General features: G+C 46.9%; 2 protein-coding genes across 7 annotated transcripts in view; one reads left to right on the top strand and one right to left on the bottom strand.

Moving 5' to 3' along the window:
* LOC111858350 (hyccin 2) overlaps positions 1 to 15,285 on the bottom strand; it is a 33,594-nt gene extending 18,309 nt beyond the window's left edge. For 3 of the 4 annotated variants that reach the window (XM_023840036.2, XM_023840038.2, XM_023840039.2), the window contains exons 1-2: positions 15,033 to 15,285; positions 963 to 1,047 (exon numbers count right to left, since the gene is read on the bottom strand). The gene's annotated coding sequence lies outside the window, so the exon portion shown is untranslated. Of the gene's footprint in view, positions 1 to 962; positions 1,048 to 14,485; positions 14,816 to 15,032 lie in introns of those variants that run through there. The other variant, XM_023840037.2, reaches the window with a different exon arrangement.
* Positions 15,286 to 15,341: 56 nt separating this feature from the next.
* ndufb3 (NADH:ubiquinone oxidoreductase subunit B3) lies at positions 15,342 to 18,422 on the top strand. Of its 3 annotated transcripts, none has more exons than XM_023840042.1 (3): positions 15,342 to 15,475; positions 17,503 to 17,632; positions 18,044 to 18,422. In XM_023840042.1, the coding sequence occupies exons 2-3, from the start codon at positions 17,505 to 17,507 to the stop codon at positions 18,195 to 18,197; spliced, it is 282 nt and encodes a 93-aa protein (XP_023695810.1). In that variant the 5' UTR covers positions 15,342 to 15,475; positions 17,503 to 17,504; the 3' UTR covers positions 18,198 to 18,422. The 3 variants fall into 3 exon arrangements, with proteins under 3 accessions (XP_023695810.1, XP_023695809.1, XP_023695808.1); XM_023840041.2 differs by lacking the exon at positions 15,342 to 15,475 and adding an exon at positions 15,669 to 15,800; XM_023840040.2 differs by lacking the exon at positions 15,342 to 15,475 and adding an exon at positions 16,491 to 16,579.
* The last annotated feature ends 1,388 nt before the right edge of the window (positions 18,423 to 19,810 follow it).

Genomic DNA, 19,810 nt, shown 5'->3' with positions numbered 1-19,810 from the left:
CACCTTCACAAATAAAAATCCCTATTCAGCTTTTCCCCTCCTTGAATGGAGCACCCCTCCCCCAGGTGTGAAATCAACATTTGTAAGCGACAGACAGGCCCTCTGCTACTATATTGCGGAAGGTGGGGGGGGTACCCGCATTACCGACGGCGACAGATGCCCGTGAGATTGATGCCATGCTACAGCATCAGGCAGGCACTATCCCTCCCCCGCCATTTGTGTAAATGCCCCCCCCCCCCCAAGCAATTTAAGGGTCATTAGCAGGATAACTTTTTAGAGGCTTGTGTCTTTCACACAGACTTCAGCCGGTGAAGGGATGTGGAGCTTCATCACCCGGTTATAAACCGTCCAGTGGGAATGTGGACCGAATATATCACCGCAGCTCAGCCGGAGGGACACTGCGGGTATAAATGTCCACGACAGGCAGAACGGGAAGGTCTTTTGTGACCGTCTCCGACAGCGTTTCTCCCAAATCCCATCCGCTACACGGCTGAGCCATGGAAACGACAGTCACATCACGGCGGGGAACGGCACCCCCCAGCCCTCGAATCCGCTGACTGAGGACCGTGAGTCAGAAGACAGGGGACGTCACCTGCGATGTGCCCAGCGAAAAGTGTCACATTTTGTCCCTCGTCGCCCAGTTTTATTCCTGTATTCCCTCTCCCCCTCTGTCAAAAAAGTCAAGTTCTCAGAAATCTCCCAGTGTTGTCGCCATGGCGATAAAACCTCTGTAAGCAGGTTCTCCTCACGGAGCCAGTAAGGAGCATCAAATTTAAAACATGTTTCGCTACCAGAAATACTTTTCTTATTTTTGGTATTTCTGTATTCTAAGTAGACCTGCGTCGATAATCTGACATGTTTAATATGCCTTCATGTTATAAAAGTAGCTGAGATGATAGAAACCCTTGAGAAGCAGGGACTGCTGCTGAGATTAGAGAATGTTCCAGATTCTGCATCCTCACCCTGCTCTCCCGGAATTCAGATATCCGCAGAGTGAAGGTACGTGGTCTCCGAGCTGTCACACATCTGTGGATCTCTGCCAATCACCTGCATGACAGAAGGAGAGAACCAATCAGATCACTGCAGTGCTAACATGGAGGTGGTGCCGCATGACCAGGCCACACCCCACCCCAAGGTCTCCGGAAGGATGTGACCGGGAGCTCTGGGCACCAGCATGGGGGGGGGACTCGGTGGCAATGACAGATGGTCTCTTCTTCAGCGAACATCGGTCACGGTAGGCAGAGAGGCACACGGACACAGTGGGACACAAGTCTGTGCTCTGTTGCACGCGTCGTGTCGGGTGGATGACAAAATGCTAAAAAAAATAAATAAAAAAAAAAAACTCTGACACCTGCACTGAAAGGAGAAAAGCAGGAGGCCCCACCCTTAGTGTAAATGGACTGGGGGGGGCTGTAACAACGCGCTCTCAATGTATGTGGGATAGCGCGGCCTGTCGGACTGCAAACATGATCAGTGTGACACACACACACACACACACACACACACACACACACACACACACACAGGGTCCTCAAGAAGTTCTCACTGTAGATCCTACGCTGTGATGCACCAATCAAACTAGTCAGAACTCCAAGCCGACACCATCACAACCCCACGAGTGACCCCAAGGCATCACAATCGGACCCAACGCTCAAAAGCACCGACGTGTGGGATCACGTGACTGTGAGTGTGGACAGGCGATCTGACAGGGGCGTAAACAGGAGAAAAAAAAATAAATCAAAAGCAAGTGCTGCCAACGCATACCTCTGAAGGCCTGGGACAATGGGCATGGTCTCCCTGAGGTCCTCTTTCTCTAGACTTCTGTCCTGACCTGTCAGCACTTCCTGTTTACTGACAGAGTTCTCCAGAACCTAGGGGTCTGTCTGAAGCTCATGGGCGTCGGACCAGTAGGAGAACACCAGCCAGGAGGGACAAACAAGTTTGAACTTGTTTTGTTTTATTTTCCTGATAATGTCCTGAATCATTAAAACACAGTCTCTGCAATACCGTATCACCAACTTGCATCTACAGGAATCTGTCAAGATTTTCTCTGATAACAATACCAAACGTCAGCCTCTGCTCAACACAAAGGCACCAGGTCTTTTACCGGAACACGTAAGGGCATATCCGCCCTTCTTTTTGGGTTTGCGCTGACTTATGAACGCCGCTGTCATGGTTAAGGAAGCTTCACCCGGCTGGACTGCGGACGGACATGCAAAGCGCTTGCAAATGTTGCCGGAGTACGAGGTGCGCAGAAGGGCGAGAGTCAAGAAGCCACACAAGACACGCCATTCGTTTAACCTGCTGAGGGAGAAGGCGGCCAGGAAACAAAGGAGCCTGTTTACATGGCCGCACAGGACCCGCGAGTTTATCTTAAAGTGACATCCAGCCGTTTGAAGTGGGATGTTGGGGGAGCGTTCGTTTGAAGAGCATGATGAAGGCCTGGCTTGTAGTGCCCCCCCCCCAGCCGGCCACAGGAAGCAACACCCAGGCTGGCCTCACAAAGCCTCTTCACATAGCCGGCCCTGCTCAGACTGTCGTGTTTTTATTGGCAAAAATAAACAAGTATAGTTTGTAAAGGGCTGGACACAGCCTGTGTGTCACGATGCCTCCCAGTTCAGATTCTGCTTTGGTGGGACACCAAAGTTCCCTAGGTGGCTTTGACACCCAAGAAGGCCACGTTATTTTACAGAGGACTTTGAGTACAGATGGGTAGTTCAGGTGCAGAAAATAAAAATCCAGACCAAGATTTTTGTTTCAACCAGCCAGTTGAAGCCTTTGTGACTGCAACTCAATAAACTCAGATGGTTGGTTGAAACAAAACCTTGGTCTGGATTTTTATTTTCTGGACATGAACTACCCACCTCTGAGTTTGAGAAACATCCTAAAAGTCTGTATCTCCCAGTCCAGTACCTCCAATCTTGTGGTCATTCATTAAAGCCCAGTGGAAAGGCTTCACCACTGCAGTGTGGCGTGCACATGTATATTTAGAATTTTATAGAATTCTTAATTATAACTTTATAAATTTGAACCTACACATTTTAAATCACATGGGTAGGCACAAATTTTAAATTATATTTCTGTATGCATGCTCCTGAATACAAGCAAACTGGGCACCACGCATGGATCCCTGAAGGCTCAGCCTTCCACACAGGGACCAGTGTTCCTGAGAATCAGCAGTCGTCAAGACGTCGGCACCAGGGTACGAGCGAGGTGAGGCCAAGTCCAGCCGCCTCTCTCCCTTCCGCACAGTCGTGTATCGGGCTTCTCCCTCTCGGGAGCCGGCATACACAACAAGCCGGCGCTGGGGCATCCATGACAGATATCCCGTTGCCACGGAGAGTCGGTCATAATCGAGTGAGCCAACGGGAATTAGTGCTACTGCGCAACGGTAACGGGAGGAAGAGCCGCGGAAAGTCACACTAGGCAGGATTACAGTCTGACAGGTTCAGCCTTCTTCCCATTGGTTAATTTGCCAGGTCCCAGTCAGTAACTGCCAGTGGACGGTAATCTCACCCATCATGGGTTTCAAAACCTCATTTATCCGGTTACCGACGGCATCCTGTGGGCCGAGTCAGAAGATGACTTAAGTTTCAAAGGAAGAACTCCATCCCCGGCCTGCCATTCCTATAACCCTTCTTTATTCCTTCCGGAAAGTTCTTTTACGTCAACGGAAGGCTAGCACAGAACGGGCCAATTCCCGTCATCAAGAAATGCCAACCCTTTTCTACAGCACCTCAGAGTAGCTGCACTAACTGGCCTGTCACTTGAGTTACTTGGGAACAGCCGATCATTTCCAAAACGGATGCCACCACGACGAGGGTCTTCACACAGCTCCAGCCCTGAACCACCTCACACCTCCACTATGACTTCTCAACCCCCAAGACCATCTTGAACTTAAGACAGGGAGTCAGACGGCTCCCTAACTTTGGTCTTAATAGCGGATGCAGAATCTGGCAACCGCCCCTGTTACCCAAATCTCACCACCTGTACTTCCTGGGTAAAGGGATCAACATCAAATTACCTGGGACACACAAACCTTTTACTGCCGTATTTGGCTCGGTCGGGTAATGGCGTCTTCTCCCAGTGTAAGAATGGAGGTCTGTAGCCTCTGCCAGGTCTGAATATGGAACAGGAAAGTAGCATTGCGAGCCACCAAGTGCTAAACTATACTTCATAAAACAAAAATAAAAGCAAAAAACACCAATGAAACGACCCCTTAAGATTCACATTGGCCAGTCCCTGCTGGCCCCCGGACTGGCAGTCACTGGATCTTACCCTCCTTCAAGGTCCTTCCTTCAAGGGCTGGCGTCAATCATTGAGTGGCACAGGTCCCGGTAAACCAGACCCCCACCCCCACTCACCAGCAGAATGAAAACCAGCCCATCCACAAGGAGAAAGCGGAGACACGGCCCTCCGGACCAGGCTAAACATTACTATTTATTCATTCAGCAGAAGCTCTTGTCCTGTCTGCAATGGAAGGCAGAAAATATCTGCTGCCTCGGATGGGTCGGGGGGGCCGCAATGGCACGAGGTACCAGGGCGACCGGGTGACGCATGTGGCTCCAGGTGATCGCATGTGCCAGAATACCCGGGATCAGCACCGCAGCTGCAAACTCCGGTCCTGGAGAGCTACTGTCCAGTAGGTTTTCTGTCCTACCTGGATGAGCCACACCTGTTCCTGGCATTTACCCAAAATCAGGTGTGGCTCATCTGAAGCCGGGTAAAATAGAAAACCTACTGGATAGCAGCTCTCCAGGACCGGAGTTGGAGACCTCTGTTGAAGCATTTTAAGAGCAGAAGACTGTAGCTATACTGAAGGGTGAGCTGGGGTGGGGGGGGGCAGGGTGTCACACACTGCCTGACTCATTCAACTGTCGGATCTCGGGGTCTCACTCCTCCCTCGTGGGGAGGGGGGGCTGCCTGCTCCTTGCTTAGGGGGCACGTGCAGACTCCGACAGACATGGCGAATCCCCTAGCCTGGTCCCGTTCCACCCACCCCGACGCCGCCCTCGACTGGTTCCGTTTTCCCCTGGGAGCTGCTGACGCAGGCCAAGGTGCTTAGAGCAGCCGGTGACGTCCAGAAGCGGACCAGCTGGTCAGCGGTTTCCACACGCCAATCACCCGACGAGGGACCGTTCGTCACATCGACAGGCAGTATTTTTAACAAGAGAGCCGGTCCTAATTAAATTTTTAAGTGCTTTGTGAATTGAATTGATGATGTGTTGCATAAGGGTTTCTATTAATCAATTCTGACTATTGCAGTACACATATATAACTTTCGTTTCAGCTGACTGCAATTGACTGTGCAGGTGGGAGGGGAAAATCTATTTAAGGAAACATTTCTTTAGCAGGATCTAAAGATTTTTAACCAGTGAGATATGCATTCGTTTCTCACATACATACATTTTTCTCACATGACATCAGTGGACACAGGAAATGTTTGGACTACCTGACACTGTTCACATCCTTTCAAGGAGAACGGAATGCAGGATGTGACACAATCTTTATGCACCATCAGGGTATAAACGTCAGCATGTCAATAAAAACTCAGAATTATGTACTTTCACTTACAACACTGAATTTTAAATATATACATACATATCACACGCCAAACCCCAATACTCTGTGGGCCATGTATGTGCCTGCTTTGCTTACCGTATTCTACTAAAAATTATTAACTTTAAAATTATAGACAATATTATAGCAAAAAATAAAACAATTTTCTTTTACTATTTAAAATAGCATCATAAACTCAGAATTAACGCTTTGCCACATGGAGCGGAAATGAAAACTAGCTTTGCAGATACAAAACGTGGTGACATTCTTGACCACAGGGGGCGCTCTAAGAGGCGCCTCACCACAGGATGCGATGGCTTCCTGTTCTCTGGACGCAGAAAACGTCAGCAGCCCCTGGAGACTGACCGTATCAGAGGAAGCCTGGGCGGTCCTGATTGGCGACATTGAGCGTGGGCACTCCCGCACTCCGCGTAGTGGCTCTCGCCCGACGGGCTTCCGCTGAGCCTCCATAAACACCGGGTTGCAGCCCACCCAGTCATTTATTTAATTGGGCCCTTAAAACGTACTGCTCCAGATCCTGTGCACAGTAAACATGGCAAATTACAGTCATTACAATTACAGTCATTCTAGGTGTGTTTTTGCTACTGAAAATAATAAATCCACGTATAAAAATTGACGTTGTTCTTGAGTCTCCATAGAAATTAAAGTCAACCAAGTATGCAGGTTTAGAAAGTCTTCATGAAGTAACCACACCTAAGGTTACCCATTTATGAAGTAGACTTGCCAAAATGCCCAGTGTTTGACAGCGGGCTTCTTCCAGGTACGTGAACCCTCAGCTTCCATCTTACATGCCCCAACTGAGAAGACCCAGCTCTTTGAGAACTCAATGCTGGGTGGTAGGGTGTGGTCTGCACACTCAGCCCCATAGACAGCCCGCGCCAGAAGACCACCACGGTGGGGAAAATAACGAAATGCATTGATTGTGGAGAACATGCCAAGGAAGCAGAACACCGCCTTCTTCGTGCGGAGGCACTACTGCGTGGGCCGTGCAGTGGTCAATAGCACACATTAAGATGCATGCTTTCCCAGTTTTTACCCCACTGGGAATCACAAGGCGGGCCGTTACACTATTTGGTGTTGCTTTTTTTGGCCGTAAGAGAGCCTCCCTTCACCACGACACAAGACAGCTCATTATCAAGTGGACGGAACAGACCTTTGCAAAAGAGTCAAGCCAAACAAAGGTTACCGCAACCTGCAAACGATCAGAGGGCATTGAACCACCCTTTGGAGAGGACAGACCCTCAGACACTGCCCGATTGTGTAAGAGGGAGAGGAGTTTACCAGCTATTTTTCTGGGTGGTGACCATTACCGCCCAGTTCCATCTGGAAGGAGGTCAGCGAAAAAGGGCAGCTTAGTGGGTCACGCCACAAGCAAGACGACTTCGCCAAAATGACCTCTTATCATCTATCATGCAACGGCCAGCAGGCAGCGTTGAGACACCCTCTCCCTGCACCATATACGGCACCCAAGGAAACACCAAGAAAATAAAGAGCAGAGTTCACAGTTAGAAAGGAAAACAAAAACAATTTTCTTTCTGTCAGATACAGTATTTTAAGGGGTATTATCATTTACAAACACTAAATGTTTAGTCTTTTAGGCCTATCATTCAATTTACTTATTCATTCTTTTCAAACTTGTTTTTTTTTTGTGCGCGAGAAGCAGAGGTGGCTTTTTTTAAAGCAACATCTTTAAAAACGAGACGTAACACAAAGATAAAATTGGATGGTCCATGAAGGAGCAGCATAACTGGCTGGAGCTGGTGATAAATAAGTGAGAAAGTCGGGACAGAAAGCTAAGTCCCCAGGGAGAGCAGATTGACTGACTTGTCATAGGCCATTAACCTTCCGGCTGGAGAGGTAGGAGGCTATAATCAGACACAAGGCAGGAGCGCGTGCCCCCACCCTCTCATTCAGACAGCATTACTCTCGAAGCAGAACAGCGCCGGATGGTAAAACAGCCTGCATGTTTACACAGTCACACCAAATCGTATCGCTCCGAATTGAGGCATCAAACAAGCCAGCTGGGCGGAACCCAACCAACCCTATGATAAGAGTTCATTTGGTTTGACTTTGGCTTGGGAGCAGAGGAGACAGGGATCCAAGCAGATGATTAACGAGGGTGGTGATACATAGCTGTACATTTTTTATTCTGTTATGCCAGTGCACCGAAATTGCAAAGAAAATTCATCTTCCTCAGTAAATGACCATAATGTGTAAGAGACAACATGGCCACCAACAACTAGTCAAAACGAGTGTGAGCCAGTTTGATGTGTATAGCAACAAACACTCCTTGTCACCCTGTGCAGGAGAAGATGAGGATCCACCTGAAACTGAACGTTTGCAGGCCCTCGAGGCTCATAGCCACATGGCAGGTGACTGAGGATGATGACACTAAGATCTCTTGTGTATCTGGTCCCAAATGCAAATTTCAGGTAAATTCCACCAGGCGAACTGGGGAAAAGACGATTGCAGGAACAAGGGGATAGTGGCTACTAAAGTATTTCATGACACAGTTTTCAAGGAAGAAACCTGTGAAGTTCATATCCGTGCACTGCTGCACCTTGGACAAGATGAATTATCCATGGCCCCCGATGACGGTGACTAACCTCACAAGCTGGTCACGTGTAAAGCACAAGTCACTCTGTACACAATCACTTGCAAAGCAACTGTACAAGTAAAAAAAATCTGTAAATCCAGTGAATTATTGATGGCCCTGAACTACCCAGCTTATTACTGGCATATTTACCTTTTGTTCACCTGAAGGGTTCTGGCTTGAATCAAAACCAGTGGATCTCACCATTACAATACACAACATTCTGGGGAAAGGCACAGGGCAGCCGCACGGGCTTTCGGCCGGCTTGCAGCCAAGCAGCACACAGAATCAGGGACTTCCCCCAAGAATGCCAATGAATCTATGGTGTGCTAATTAAAACCCTGGGCTCTGAGATCCCCGACGGCTCCGAGGGAAGAAAACGGCAAGAGGGGTGGAAGAAGCACTGCTAACACCTTGCTGGGAGCTCTGCCCTTAACCTAACCTTCACTGTATAAGGTGCAACGGCCCGTGACATCACCGCCCTACAGACAACACACTGAGCAGGGAAGCAGATGGAACTGACTGGAAGAGGGCACCGCCCCCCCAAAACCCAATGCCCTGACATCATACAAACCATCTCTATGCAGCCAAGGACACAGTTGGAGGTCAGACACCAAAAATTCAAATATAAACAGACATAATATTTCAACATTTCAAACACTTAATAATTAAGACACCAAACAAACGGAAAGTCCATGAGTGACAGTAGAAAGGCACCCAAACATGGTTCTGTGGACCCCACAGCTAAGAGGGTAAAAGATATATGGTTTCTAGAAGGTATTTTCCCAGTCATTTTACCTTGATTCAAAAGGTTTATTTCTGACCCTTGACCTTGGTAACACAAGAGTCTGTAAATCGTAGTATTTCCATGGTAACCAGGGATGGTTGCGGCAGTACGGACACGGAACTGGCCATGGGAACATCACCGGCCCCGTTCTCCACTCCTGAGACCAACTTCAATGCCTTTATAAGAACATGAAGATCACACCCCTCCTGACCTTGACGTTGGCTCTGTGAGATAGTTAAGGTCACAGCTGAATGTGAAAATAAAGAACTAGGGTGGAAAAAGGTCTGACAATAAGGAAAAGGGAGGAGGGGGTTTATAGAAAGTTATTTGGAGAGGTGATTCACCGCAGGAGTGCAGGAAACAATGGAGCCGGGATTCCGAGGATATCTCCGACAATGGCGACGATAACAAGGCTCGTTGGCTGGTCACAAACACAAAGGGTGCCCTCATCATGGAGGCAGCACGCCAACCTCCACGCGGCAGAGGCCGTCCGCCCACTTCCATCTGGGGGCCGAGCCTCAGGCACTGAAGGCTACAACTTTCATTACAGTCTCCACAGCATGATACGGGGGGGGGGGGGGGGCAGGGGAGGGCATCTTCGTACATAAATGGGCTTCACCACACCAGCGGCTCATACTGGTTCCCATCTGTGGAGAAACGGAAATACTGGTGCACCATGGAAGACGAAGGGAGAAGAGCTTCATTGACATAATCCAGCCAAAACGACCCGACCACCTTCAAAAAGGACCATCTATTTACTTCAGAATCCAGAAAATCATTTGCCAATGAATTTGTTAGCAGAATAAACCCTGGTTCCGTGACAGTCCATCGGCCGGTTGTGCGGGAATTTAATAAGAATATCTAAGAAGATCTCCATTTCGTTCTGATTGGTCAATACAGCACATTGTGTGATACAGTGTCTGTTAACAGCTTTGCAGGAATAATTCCCCACGGGAAAGACCAGCTGACACAGACTAAGCAAATGCTCAAAATTGGTCAGCAATCCCTAATCTGGAGAGACTGGAGAGTTTCTCTACTGATCGTGTCGAGTGATCATGGGTTTTCACGGCTACCCAAGAGGGCTCTGGAAAAAAACGAATGTTACGATACAAAATCTGGAGCGTGCCAAATGCACAAGGGGAAAGACATTGTCAACCCAGTCTGGGCTGCTCTCATTTCACCTGTGCTAAGGTGGCAGCGGAGCGTAGTCAGTAAACGATTCATTGTATTAACACTCCAGTCACATGACTCGCCATCCCTGACTCGGCCTGTACAGGAGTCAGAGAGTCAGCCTGTACAGGAGTCAGAGAGTCAGCCTGTACAGGAGTCAGAGAGTCAGCCTGTACAGGAGTCAGAGGCACTTTTTCACGATACAGAACAAGAGGACACAGTAGCAATTTCTGAGCACCACAGACAGAAAATATAAGGGGGGGAGGGGGGGCTGGGATAGCAGTGAGATCAGTGATTTCTGATTCCACACGTCACAACATTTTCTTGATATGTGATAAGACTAGCCAACAACGCTGAGGATAACCGCACACACTCAGTTCTGCAGGAAACTATCAATGAATGGAAGCCACCTTTAGTTGTAGACATAACGGTGCATCTCTCCATTCACCATTCTACTGCGGCTATCAAGCCCTTAATTCTGATCTTTTAAAGAACAGTCTGCCCCCTCTAGCAGACTCGATGCGAACATGCCAAAAATACTATATATGTTTTTCATTATATTTCACTTTTGGTGATTCCGTATTTCTAAAAGGTGGACAGTTTAAAACATCTGCACTGCTTCATCTCTCAAGTCAGCGGCAAAAGCCTGTTCTGCGCGCTTTAAAACCTAGAACTGACTAATTCAGCACCCCGCATGCGAAACCCCCTGACACATGCATAGATGTCGAACGGCCTCAAATATCATGCTGTTTCCGCGGTCCATGCACCTCCCGCTCACAGTGCGACAGCATGGAGATCCTGGTGTGCTTCTAATCATTAAAAAGGAAGCACACAGACAGCACCTCCCCCCCCCCCCAACCCCCCGAGACACTCTCTCCTCACTGGCCTGACACCGGTTGTGTGATCACAGATTGAGATGATGGGCAAGACCCCTGCAGTGGTCCCTGTGGCTCTGGCAGGTGTATAGAGAGAAATCCATCAAGTGGAGGAATGACAATGAGCAGGCCTATGTCTGCATGGGAAACTGCAGCATTTCCCTCAGAATTCAAAGGGAGAATCGATGAATCGGGTAACTCATCATCTGCTAGTAAAACAAAAGGTCTTATAAGTCAAATCTAACGGTCGCCTCTAAACCCAGTTCTCCTGCATAAGTAATTTCCTTGCATAAAATAATTTTTTGAAAGGAACTGAAACCAAGCTAACGCCATATATAAATATAAGTATTGTAACAACAGCAAAGACTCTCAACTATACGCCCCTGAATTTACAAGGTTATAAAAGCAGACAGGAAACACGAAAACCTAGAAGTTATTTTTAGTCGTAAAGGTATTATTTCCCTATCTGCACCCTTTTGCGACATTTTGTTACTGTGAAACCCTGAAGAATCCTGTCTTTCTTTGCTCTGCCACGACTACTTCCTCGCTACTCCCATCACACATTTACTCTGAGGGTGTGCCTCCAGCACCAAGAATAGTCTCCTCTTTGTCCCTCCCAACCCACTCGCTACATAAACTTCTGCTGACCTCAGGTAACTAAAACTTGCAGCTCAAGCAGGTAAAACTGGACTATTTCCAGTCTACAGACACGTCTGGTATTTTAAAACAGCTCGACCAGAAATAAAGCAGCACGGCTCAAGATACTTCCAACCAACAGACATTAGCAGGTACACCCCCCCCCCCATGCTGAAATGGGAGTGTGCAGACAGTGGACTTGGTAATGACAGGACAGGGAGGGATCATGGCAACATGTCTCAATGGGGGGGGGGAGGGTGGGGGGGCAGGGCCAAGGACCTGCCACGGGTTTTCTTCTATCAGATGAAGACCCGTTTGCTTCAGGAAGATTGAAAGCTCCGTGTGCCAGACTATAGAGCAGAAACTGATCGTTTAAGCACAGAATAAACCGCAAAATCCAAAAATTGACACAACCTCTTCATACATTAGTCACGAAGTATACTGACGAAGTCTGCTTGCTGGAACAGAAGTTTGTTGACGCCTGTTTACCAAGACGGCCGTCACAGAATGACAGTAAGAGTAGGTGTGATCCCCTCAAACAATAGCTCTGTGTTTATCGGCTTTTGTTGTAGCGTCTCACCAGGGTCACGCCAAACGGCGGTCAACAGCCCCCCTGCCCTAATGGTGGAGGTGTGGGCTGAAGGGTCCAAGTAGACGTGAATAAAAGCACCACCACTTTTACTGGGAAAAAAGCATTTGACAAGTGTGTCATGAATCCACTTGACAAGCAAGAGCTTCTGGCATATGATTAAGACGACATAAGGTGAGCAGAGAGTAGGCAGACAGCATCTGAGTCTGGCTCTTGACCTGTCCCAGTCAGAATCGGCAGGCATTTCCACCTGCGAGTCTGAAAGAAGGGAGGCAGCAATATTCAGTGAAATATTCCAGTATTTATCTCTACCCATCTGGGTGGATGGAATTTATGAGGAGCAGGGCTGCAAAGTTGGCTCGCTTGCAGTGCCGGCATCACGGCATCTTGCATAACACGCATCGCATGCGCTCCTCTGCTTTCACAATATTTCCACACTTTGAATGGCATTATCTTTTATTTTTAGAAAACTACGCTTTACCTCGGCCCCGGAGCACAAAACCGTGCTCCGCGTGCAGCTGTGCGCAGCCGACACAGGGCGAGCGAGAGCCTACCTGGGTTAATGACTAACCACTAGTGCAGAAGATATTGTCACTTTGTCGGTGCAGAAATGTGGTTACAGGAGGTAAAATAAAGTTTGCAAACTAGTCATTCACTGGAACAAAGCCTGACCCCTTGGCAAGGTGTCCTTTGACTTGGTTACTGGGTTTATTTGTTTGCTTGGCTGTGTATCCACAGAGCTAAGACACCCAAATTCCTGATCCAAACAGCATTTGCATTTTTACGTTCCTGACACTGCGGTGGAGACAGCAGATGGGTACAAAAAGCCCTTTTTTGTTCATCTGAAAAGTTACAACCATGCAGGCAGAAAAGGAACCAGGATTTGGTCTCCATTTTAACCAAGTTTTGGAAATCTGCAAAACGCCGTTCTGGGCACAGGTCAGAGGTCAGACTTAATCCAGGCTGGAGCATTAGCAAATAAATCTGCTGCAGGATGTAAGCTCTTATCCAGGCCAGAGATCCCGCCAATTATCAAGTCACATGCAGTCTGGCGGAATCCCGACCGACATGCGACCGTATCACGAACAGGACAGAATGGCACGATTGGTAAGGCTCTACGGAAATCTTCATCTGAGTCCAGATCATTTATTGAAGGTCACGGGCCTACTCGAGGTCCCACTGTTGCATGCACGATCCAGCCCACTCAGCAAGGCCACTCCACAGATCTTGAGCCTGGATAAATGGAGGAGGTCTATCCCACACGCACCCCAGGGCGAATCTAGGGGCTGCAACGTAACCCTCAGGCTGACTGTCCCATTCCAGGCTGCTCTGTACCACTGATTGGAACCCGAACCGGTCCCCTTGCCGTTAAGTAGGTCAGGGCTGGAATTGATCTGCGACAGCGACACCACAGGGGCATGTGTGTCCCTGGAAATGGGCCCAACCTGGACCACGTCACCCATTCTTGCCCCCTTTGCGGCTCGATCATCCAGGACCGAATACACAGCATCTCGCGGGAACCGCGCGCGGAGCATAATGCTCCCTCTTGGGATAGAGCCAATGACTGCATCCCATACTGCTGCCGTCCGCACCAGTCGTGCCTTTCCAGAGAAGAGATGCGGAGAGCGCCAAGATGAGAAGGAAAGTCATAGGGTGAGCGTCACAGCATGCGTGACTGGCTCCACTGAGGGAGATAATCCAATAATAACACATAATTTCAAATTCAGGTGCACTTCTCAAAATCCACATGCACAGACAGTTAAAATTTAAAAGGTCCAAACCAGTTCTATCACTGGGTGTTGCTAAAAGAAGCTTTTAGTGACAGTCTTACAAGGCACAAAAATAACCTCTCTCGAATATTTTTGCCACTCTGGGTGCCCCAAGCACACTTCTAACATTCGTGGGATTCCTGGTGAGTTCAGCGGCCGTTTTCACAGGCAATCGGCAGCGGATCCGCAGCCCTCGCGGCGTGACGTTCGCGCTTGGTCTCATCCCTCGCGCATCCCCGGCGAGACCCCCGCGCGACGCAAAACACATGCCGCACGGGCGCGCATGCACACACACACATACACACACACAATTATTATATATGTGTGTCTGTATATACATGATATGTATTATATATGTGTGTCATATATATGATCAGGGTATGCTGCCTGGCCAGTTAAGATGCTTCACTGCAAAGCAGCCGGGTGGGGGTGGGGGAATGGGGTAAACACAGAAATGAATGAATAAATAAACCCGCGTATACAGACCATTGCATTATAGCGCATCCGATACATGTCCCTTTCTCTTTTGCAATTTACATCAGATGTTGGTTTCTGCGGTCTTAGAGACAACAAATCGACCGATGGTAGCCGGCCGGGCGTTTACGTAATCCATTCGCCATGCTCAATCCGGTACAGGTCACTGGCCGCTGCCGTCAAATCACGGGGTAATTCCACTGGGGCTGCAGGCTGTCCGGGTATGAGCGATCGTGTCCCTGCACCCGGAATCACGCCTGTCTGGCGGGCACGGAACTCGGACCCGTCATGCCGATTGCACCCTGCCTATCGATCCCCCCTAGAGAGCGATGGTGGTGGTCGGGGTAGGGGGGGGCACGCCGTTTACGGAAACCGACACGTTACGGCAGTTGGAGCAGAGCAGCGAGGTCGGCTAAACCGTAATTTGCAGCACCGCCGCCACGTAAAAGTCTGAATCCGCCCGGCCGGGGCAGGCAGCCTCCCCCAAATGAGAAATCGCCGGTTATTTTTTACTGCAAAAGTTCAGCGGGAGAGCCAGCTTTCACGGCGCTGTACTTACCTGAGAAATCTCCGCAGAGCTCCGGCTGTCTTCTAACCGGATAGTCCCTTAAAATAAACAACCCTAGTCCTTGAGACGAGCAAGGCGCCGTCAGGGAACCCGGCGCCACACTGATCGCCACCACTTCACTATGAACTCATTCCTGCGCGGCCAACCGGACAGCTAACATACATCCCTAGTCCTCGGTGCACTGGAATAATTCGCATGTGTTTCACTTCACGATCGCCCCCCCACCCCCTTCCTCTAGTCAGTACCCCCGGGTCCGGCCTGAGTGATTCCCGGCTCTCCAATACAGTAGCAGCCTCCTTCCTGCCAGCCCCGCTGCTCCACCATCGCACGCTGCCATTGGGCGGGCGGCTTAGGGGCTCCAACGAGCCACTCAATTGGCCGGGTGGACGTGACTCAAGCGGTGCGGCGCTTGCTGGAGGTGGCGAGGCAATGAGGTAATATAAAAACTAAAAGGTACAACCTGTGATGTTCGCTATCGCCAGGGAGAAAATGCATCGTGGTGCGTCTATATAAACGGTTGGTCAGCGGCGTGGCATTTTTTGAAGTACTAATATTAACGCCTTTGGGAGCGCAGTACATGATAACACGTCCCCCTCACCTCAGTAACGTCCAATCACGACTATATATGTCAACAGCAGAACGGGATGTTCTCTTGTACATATTACTATATTTTGCTTTTTGCATCTTCTTTAGTCTGACGCACTCAATCAAGGATCTTCAATTTATCGACGTTGTTTGAGTTATTCCTTTTACAGTCATGTAAGCAGACAATCTTTTATACTGACGTTATGCAATTGTAATGAAATTAAAATTAATTTATTACAAGGTATTTATAAGGATCAAGTGAATTTTAGCATAAACCGCAAAATAGCCTGTGTACAGTATCACGGGGGTCACCATGATCAATTAGTGAAATATATCAACGCTTATATTTGTATCAATAATATGGCATTGTGGGTGAACCATAATCCAAATATGCATAATTGGATAACCTGTTTTTGTTACGTGCAGGTCAGATGTATTTAATTTTTGCCCAGTTCGATTGTAATGCACATTTATGCTTATCTTCAAATTAATTTTATTCATAAAGTTATTTTTATGTCGTGATATGTTGGTCTCACATCAAATGTGCCCTGTAAAATTCATTATCTGTTTTTCTTACTTTATTTACTTATTTTATACGGCCCTGTGAATGTTATTTTTAAAATTCAATGTGACTGCAGTTCTTTATACATAATGTGGTTCATAGTTCAAATTTTTCACATTTAGGTATTCCCTTTTATCTAAAAGCAGAATGCTGCATCGAAAGACTTTTAAGACCAATTTTACATTCCGCCAAAAAAATTAAAAACACTTTCTAAAATAATGGTTCAATAATAAGTTTAACTCTTTGTTAGCGAGCTTCATATATAAGGATCTCGAAATGCGTTTCGTTTTTTTTTTTTCAAATTGGCCTTCGTCGACTACCGTAGAAGAGAGGAAAAAATACACATTGTGAGGTGTTTGCTAGTAAAGGTCATTGAGGCTCCTAAACCAAGGTATTATTTCTGCACGTTTTTTTATTGTTTTATGCGTTATTTAATTATCACTGTTTCAGATATGTATATGATGCCCCTAGCTATTAGGAAAATGACCGAAGTTTTGATTTAGGAATGCGAAAGATAAACTAAGACATCCTCATTAGCGGCTGCTAGCTTCGTAGCTATCTAGATTGGATTTGTTCTTTAATACTTGCTTACTGGTTTACAGTATTGGTGGCCCGTTAGCTGCGCTTTGCAGTGTGGAATTTAGTGTAATGTTGTAATGTTCTTGTATCATCAAATCGCATTAGTTACTTCCTAGTGCAATAATTTAGAAGGCGGTACCCTTTACCTAGCTAGTTGAAGGATTGTGGGTGGCTTTGACATCGTATGAGTATAGTCTGTTTTCGAATGTATTACTCACTCTTAAGTAAAATTGAATTTGCCAAACATTTAACATTTCGTGTACATTGCTTGATTGACAACTTTGCTGAATGACACAATAAGGTTGTTACATCTGGGATTTTGACGTTTCTGCCACAAATTTGCACCGACTCTGGCTATAAAGTTATAACAAATGTTTATTGTAAAATTGTTTAATTTACTTTTATAGCACGCACTTACCAATTCATGCAGGTGCCTTGCTTAATAGTATAATGGTAGATTTCTGCATACTATTCACAAGTCAAGTTTCCTAAAAGAACACCTTGCTGTTTGTTCAGGTGACACAATGTATTTGTGATTAGCACAGTATCTTCACACCCGCAAGGTTGCGTGTTTGATTCCGTTAACTTTGGGTACTTTACGTATGAAAGCCAGCGCCAGTTTATACTTAATCTAGTCAGTTATAGTTTCCGCAGGTGTTAGTAAAATTCAAAGGCTGATAGCACAGCTCTGCACATAAAAATGGACCATGACACCGTTTCTGTTATTGTTCGCAGCCATGGGTGGCGATCATGGACATGGGAAGCTGTCTATGCCGGACCATAAGCAGTGGAAAGTTGAGGGGACCCCGATGGAATTCACTCAGGAGAGACTGGCACGCAGGGGGCTGAGGGACCCATGGGCCAGGTGAGAGGGAGTCCTGTATGACCTGGCCTACAGTACCGACGGCCTTGTTCCTCTGAATTATTTAACCTATTTTTCTTATGAATAATAATTTACTTTGTCTATGTGTAGCTTTTACATTTGGCTGGTTTTCTAGGGCTTAATTTAATTTATTATCTTAGGTTAAGTACCTGGGCAATGTTACAACAGAGAGGAACCTTCTTCTTGACTGGGAAATCCTCTGGTCATGTTACTATGGTGGTCTTTTTTTGTTAAAAAAAACAGTGCCATAATATCCTTATCTGGTGGGCTTGTCCAGGTCATGATAGATCAGTAATGTTAGATTTAATTGTGAACCTACACGTCTATTTTTGAGAAGCATCCAGTAAATGTAACATTTGTTTTACGTTTGCCTCCTCTCCCTCCGCCCTGCAGGAATGAGGCGTGGCGTTACTTGGGAGCTTTTACAAAACCGGTGACCTTTTCGCACGTCTTATTTCGAGGCTTTAAGTGGGGCTTTGCTGCATTCGTGGCCGCTGTTGGTGTGGAGTATGCTCTCACCGGCCCCCACAGGAAGTCCGAACACTAATGCCAAGGCGTGACAGGATGGTCGATGGAGCCGCAAAGGGACATTGTCTTTGCATCCCCCTGTCAAGATGCTCTTCATTTAAGAAAAACATAACCTTTCACCTTTTTGCTCCCTCCTGTCTAGTGTTCATGGGAGAAGACAGACCCCTTGTTACATCTGAGCCAGATTTCACATGGCGGATGTACAGAATGTGTCATTTCAATGTAATAAATATTAATAACTCAAGTGTTTGTTGCTTTAATATATGAACAATATGTAGGAAAATTGTCTAACCACTTTGGGGTTACTGCTAACATGCAACTACACTATCAGACTTGTTTTTTTTTTTTTTTTCCTTCTTCAGTTTTGTGTGCCTTGCTGTTTGTTCGGGTGACACAATGTATCTGTGATTAGCACTGTAGCATCACAATCGCAAGGTTGTGTGTTTGATTCCGAAATCTGTGTTTTGTAGTTTGGCACAACCGCTCATGCATTTGTTCACATTTACGGACAATTTGGCAACTTCGATTAACCTTAGCGTGCTTTTGGACTGGGGTGGGGTTGGGGAGGTTTGGAGAAAACCACACACAGACCCAGGGTGGAAAGAGAATAATTACGAGAAAAAATATACAATAGAGTGGAAATAAATAGGGGTGGAGGGATTATCTGTGATTGCTCCCTGATGAAATGAGATGCTGAACCACATCTGTTCATCAGATTCCCTCTCCACTATCAAGAAACTGCTGTTCCAGGATTACCTCTACTAGCCTGATACCACTTCATGTCGCACTTTCTGCTTATTGAATAGTAGTGCTTTGTTAAATGTAGCTTATGCTCCCAATATTGCTGACACACTTGTACCTGGGCATTCATTGGAAACTAACTGCCCTGATGCCTAGTCAACTTCTTGACAGCATGTACAGTATGTTTATATGGGTCATTCATTCCATTTTAATTCAACAAATAGCTTCTTTTTTTGGCAATGTCTTTACTTCAAATAGATTGACTCACATGCTGCTTTCCCTACATTCCCTACAATCATTTGGCACAAAAGCATCTATAAAAGTCATTGTATAAAATATTAAGTATAAAATAATGTCAGAAATTTATCCTAGCACTCATAGGTGAGAAGGCAATACTTAAAAGGTTGTTTGGGCATGGATAGATGAATGCAGGTATTAGAACACTCAACATTTTTATATCCCTATTAAAACCAATCAATTAATTCTTAGTGTAAATCGGGGTTCTTCAAATCTGGACCTCCCAGATAGTTTAATAATTACTGATTCTGATTGGTCAGAGGCTTCACACCTGACTGACAGGTAAAGGAAGGCTGGAAAACCAGCAGTGCTCAGACCTCGAGGACCGTGATTTGAATAACCCTGGTGATTTTTTTTTCCTTTTTTTTTCTTCCGCAACTCCGTTCTGGTCAGAATCTTTCCCGTTTAATTGCCTTGGATTAAGTTCTGCTACTGAACTTGCTACAGCACCAGCTAAGCAGAAGACAATAAACACTGAGGACACGAAAGTCGTGTCTGCATTTTTACTGGGATATTTTATTGGATAATGCGGTGAGAACGACGCTGACCGAATGATTAGATGTCAATGTAATCGGATAGAAGCATAAACAACAA

This window comes from Paramormyrops kingsleyae, chromosome 16 (genome assembly GCF_048594095.1).
Source record: "Paramormyrops kingsleyae isolate MSU_618 chromosome 16, PKINGS_0.4, whole genome shotgun sequence".
NCBI lineage: Eukaryota > Metazoa > Chordata > Actinopteri > Osteoglossiformes > Mormyridae > Paramormyrops > Paramormyrops kingsleyae.
The sequence above is the reverse complement of the archived record's forward strand: the minus strand, read 5'-3'. Positions and strand labels throughout refer to the sequence as shown.

Bases quoted from the DNA above. Each gene is read 5' to 3' on its own strand.
- ndufb3 (XM_023840042.1), top strand. From the start codon at position 17,505: ATGGGTGGCGATCATGGACATGGGAAGCTGTCTATGCCGGACCATAAG. The intron at 17,633-18,043 runs GTGAGAGGGAGT...TCCGCCCTGCAG, and splicing joins CTGAGGGACCCATGGGCCAG to GAATGAGGCGTGGCGTTACT.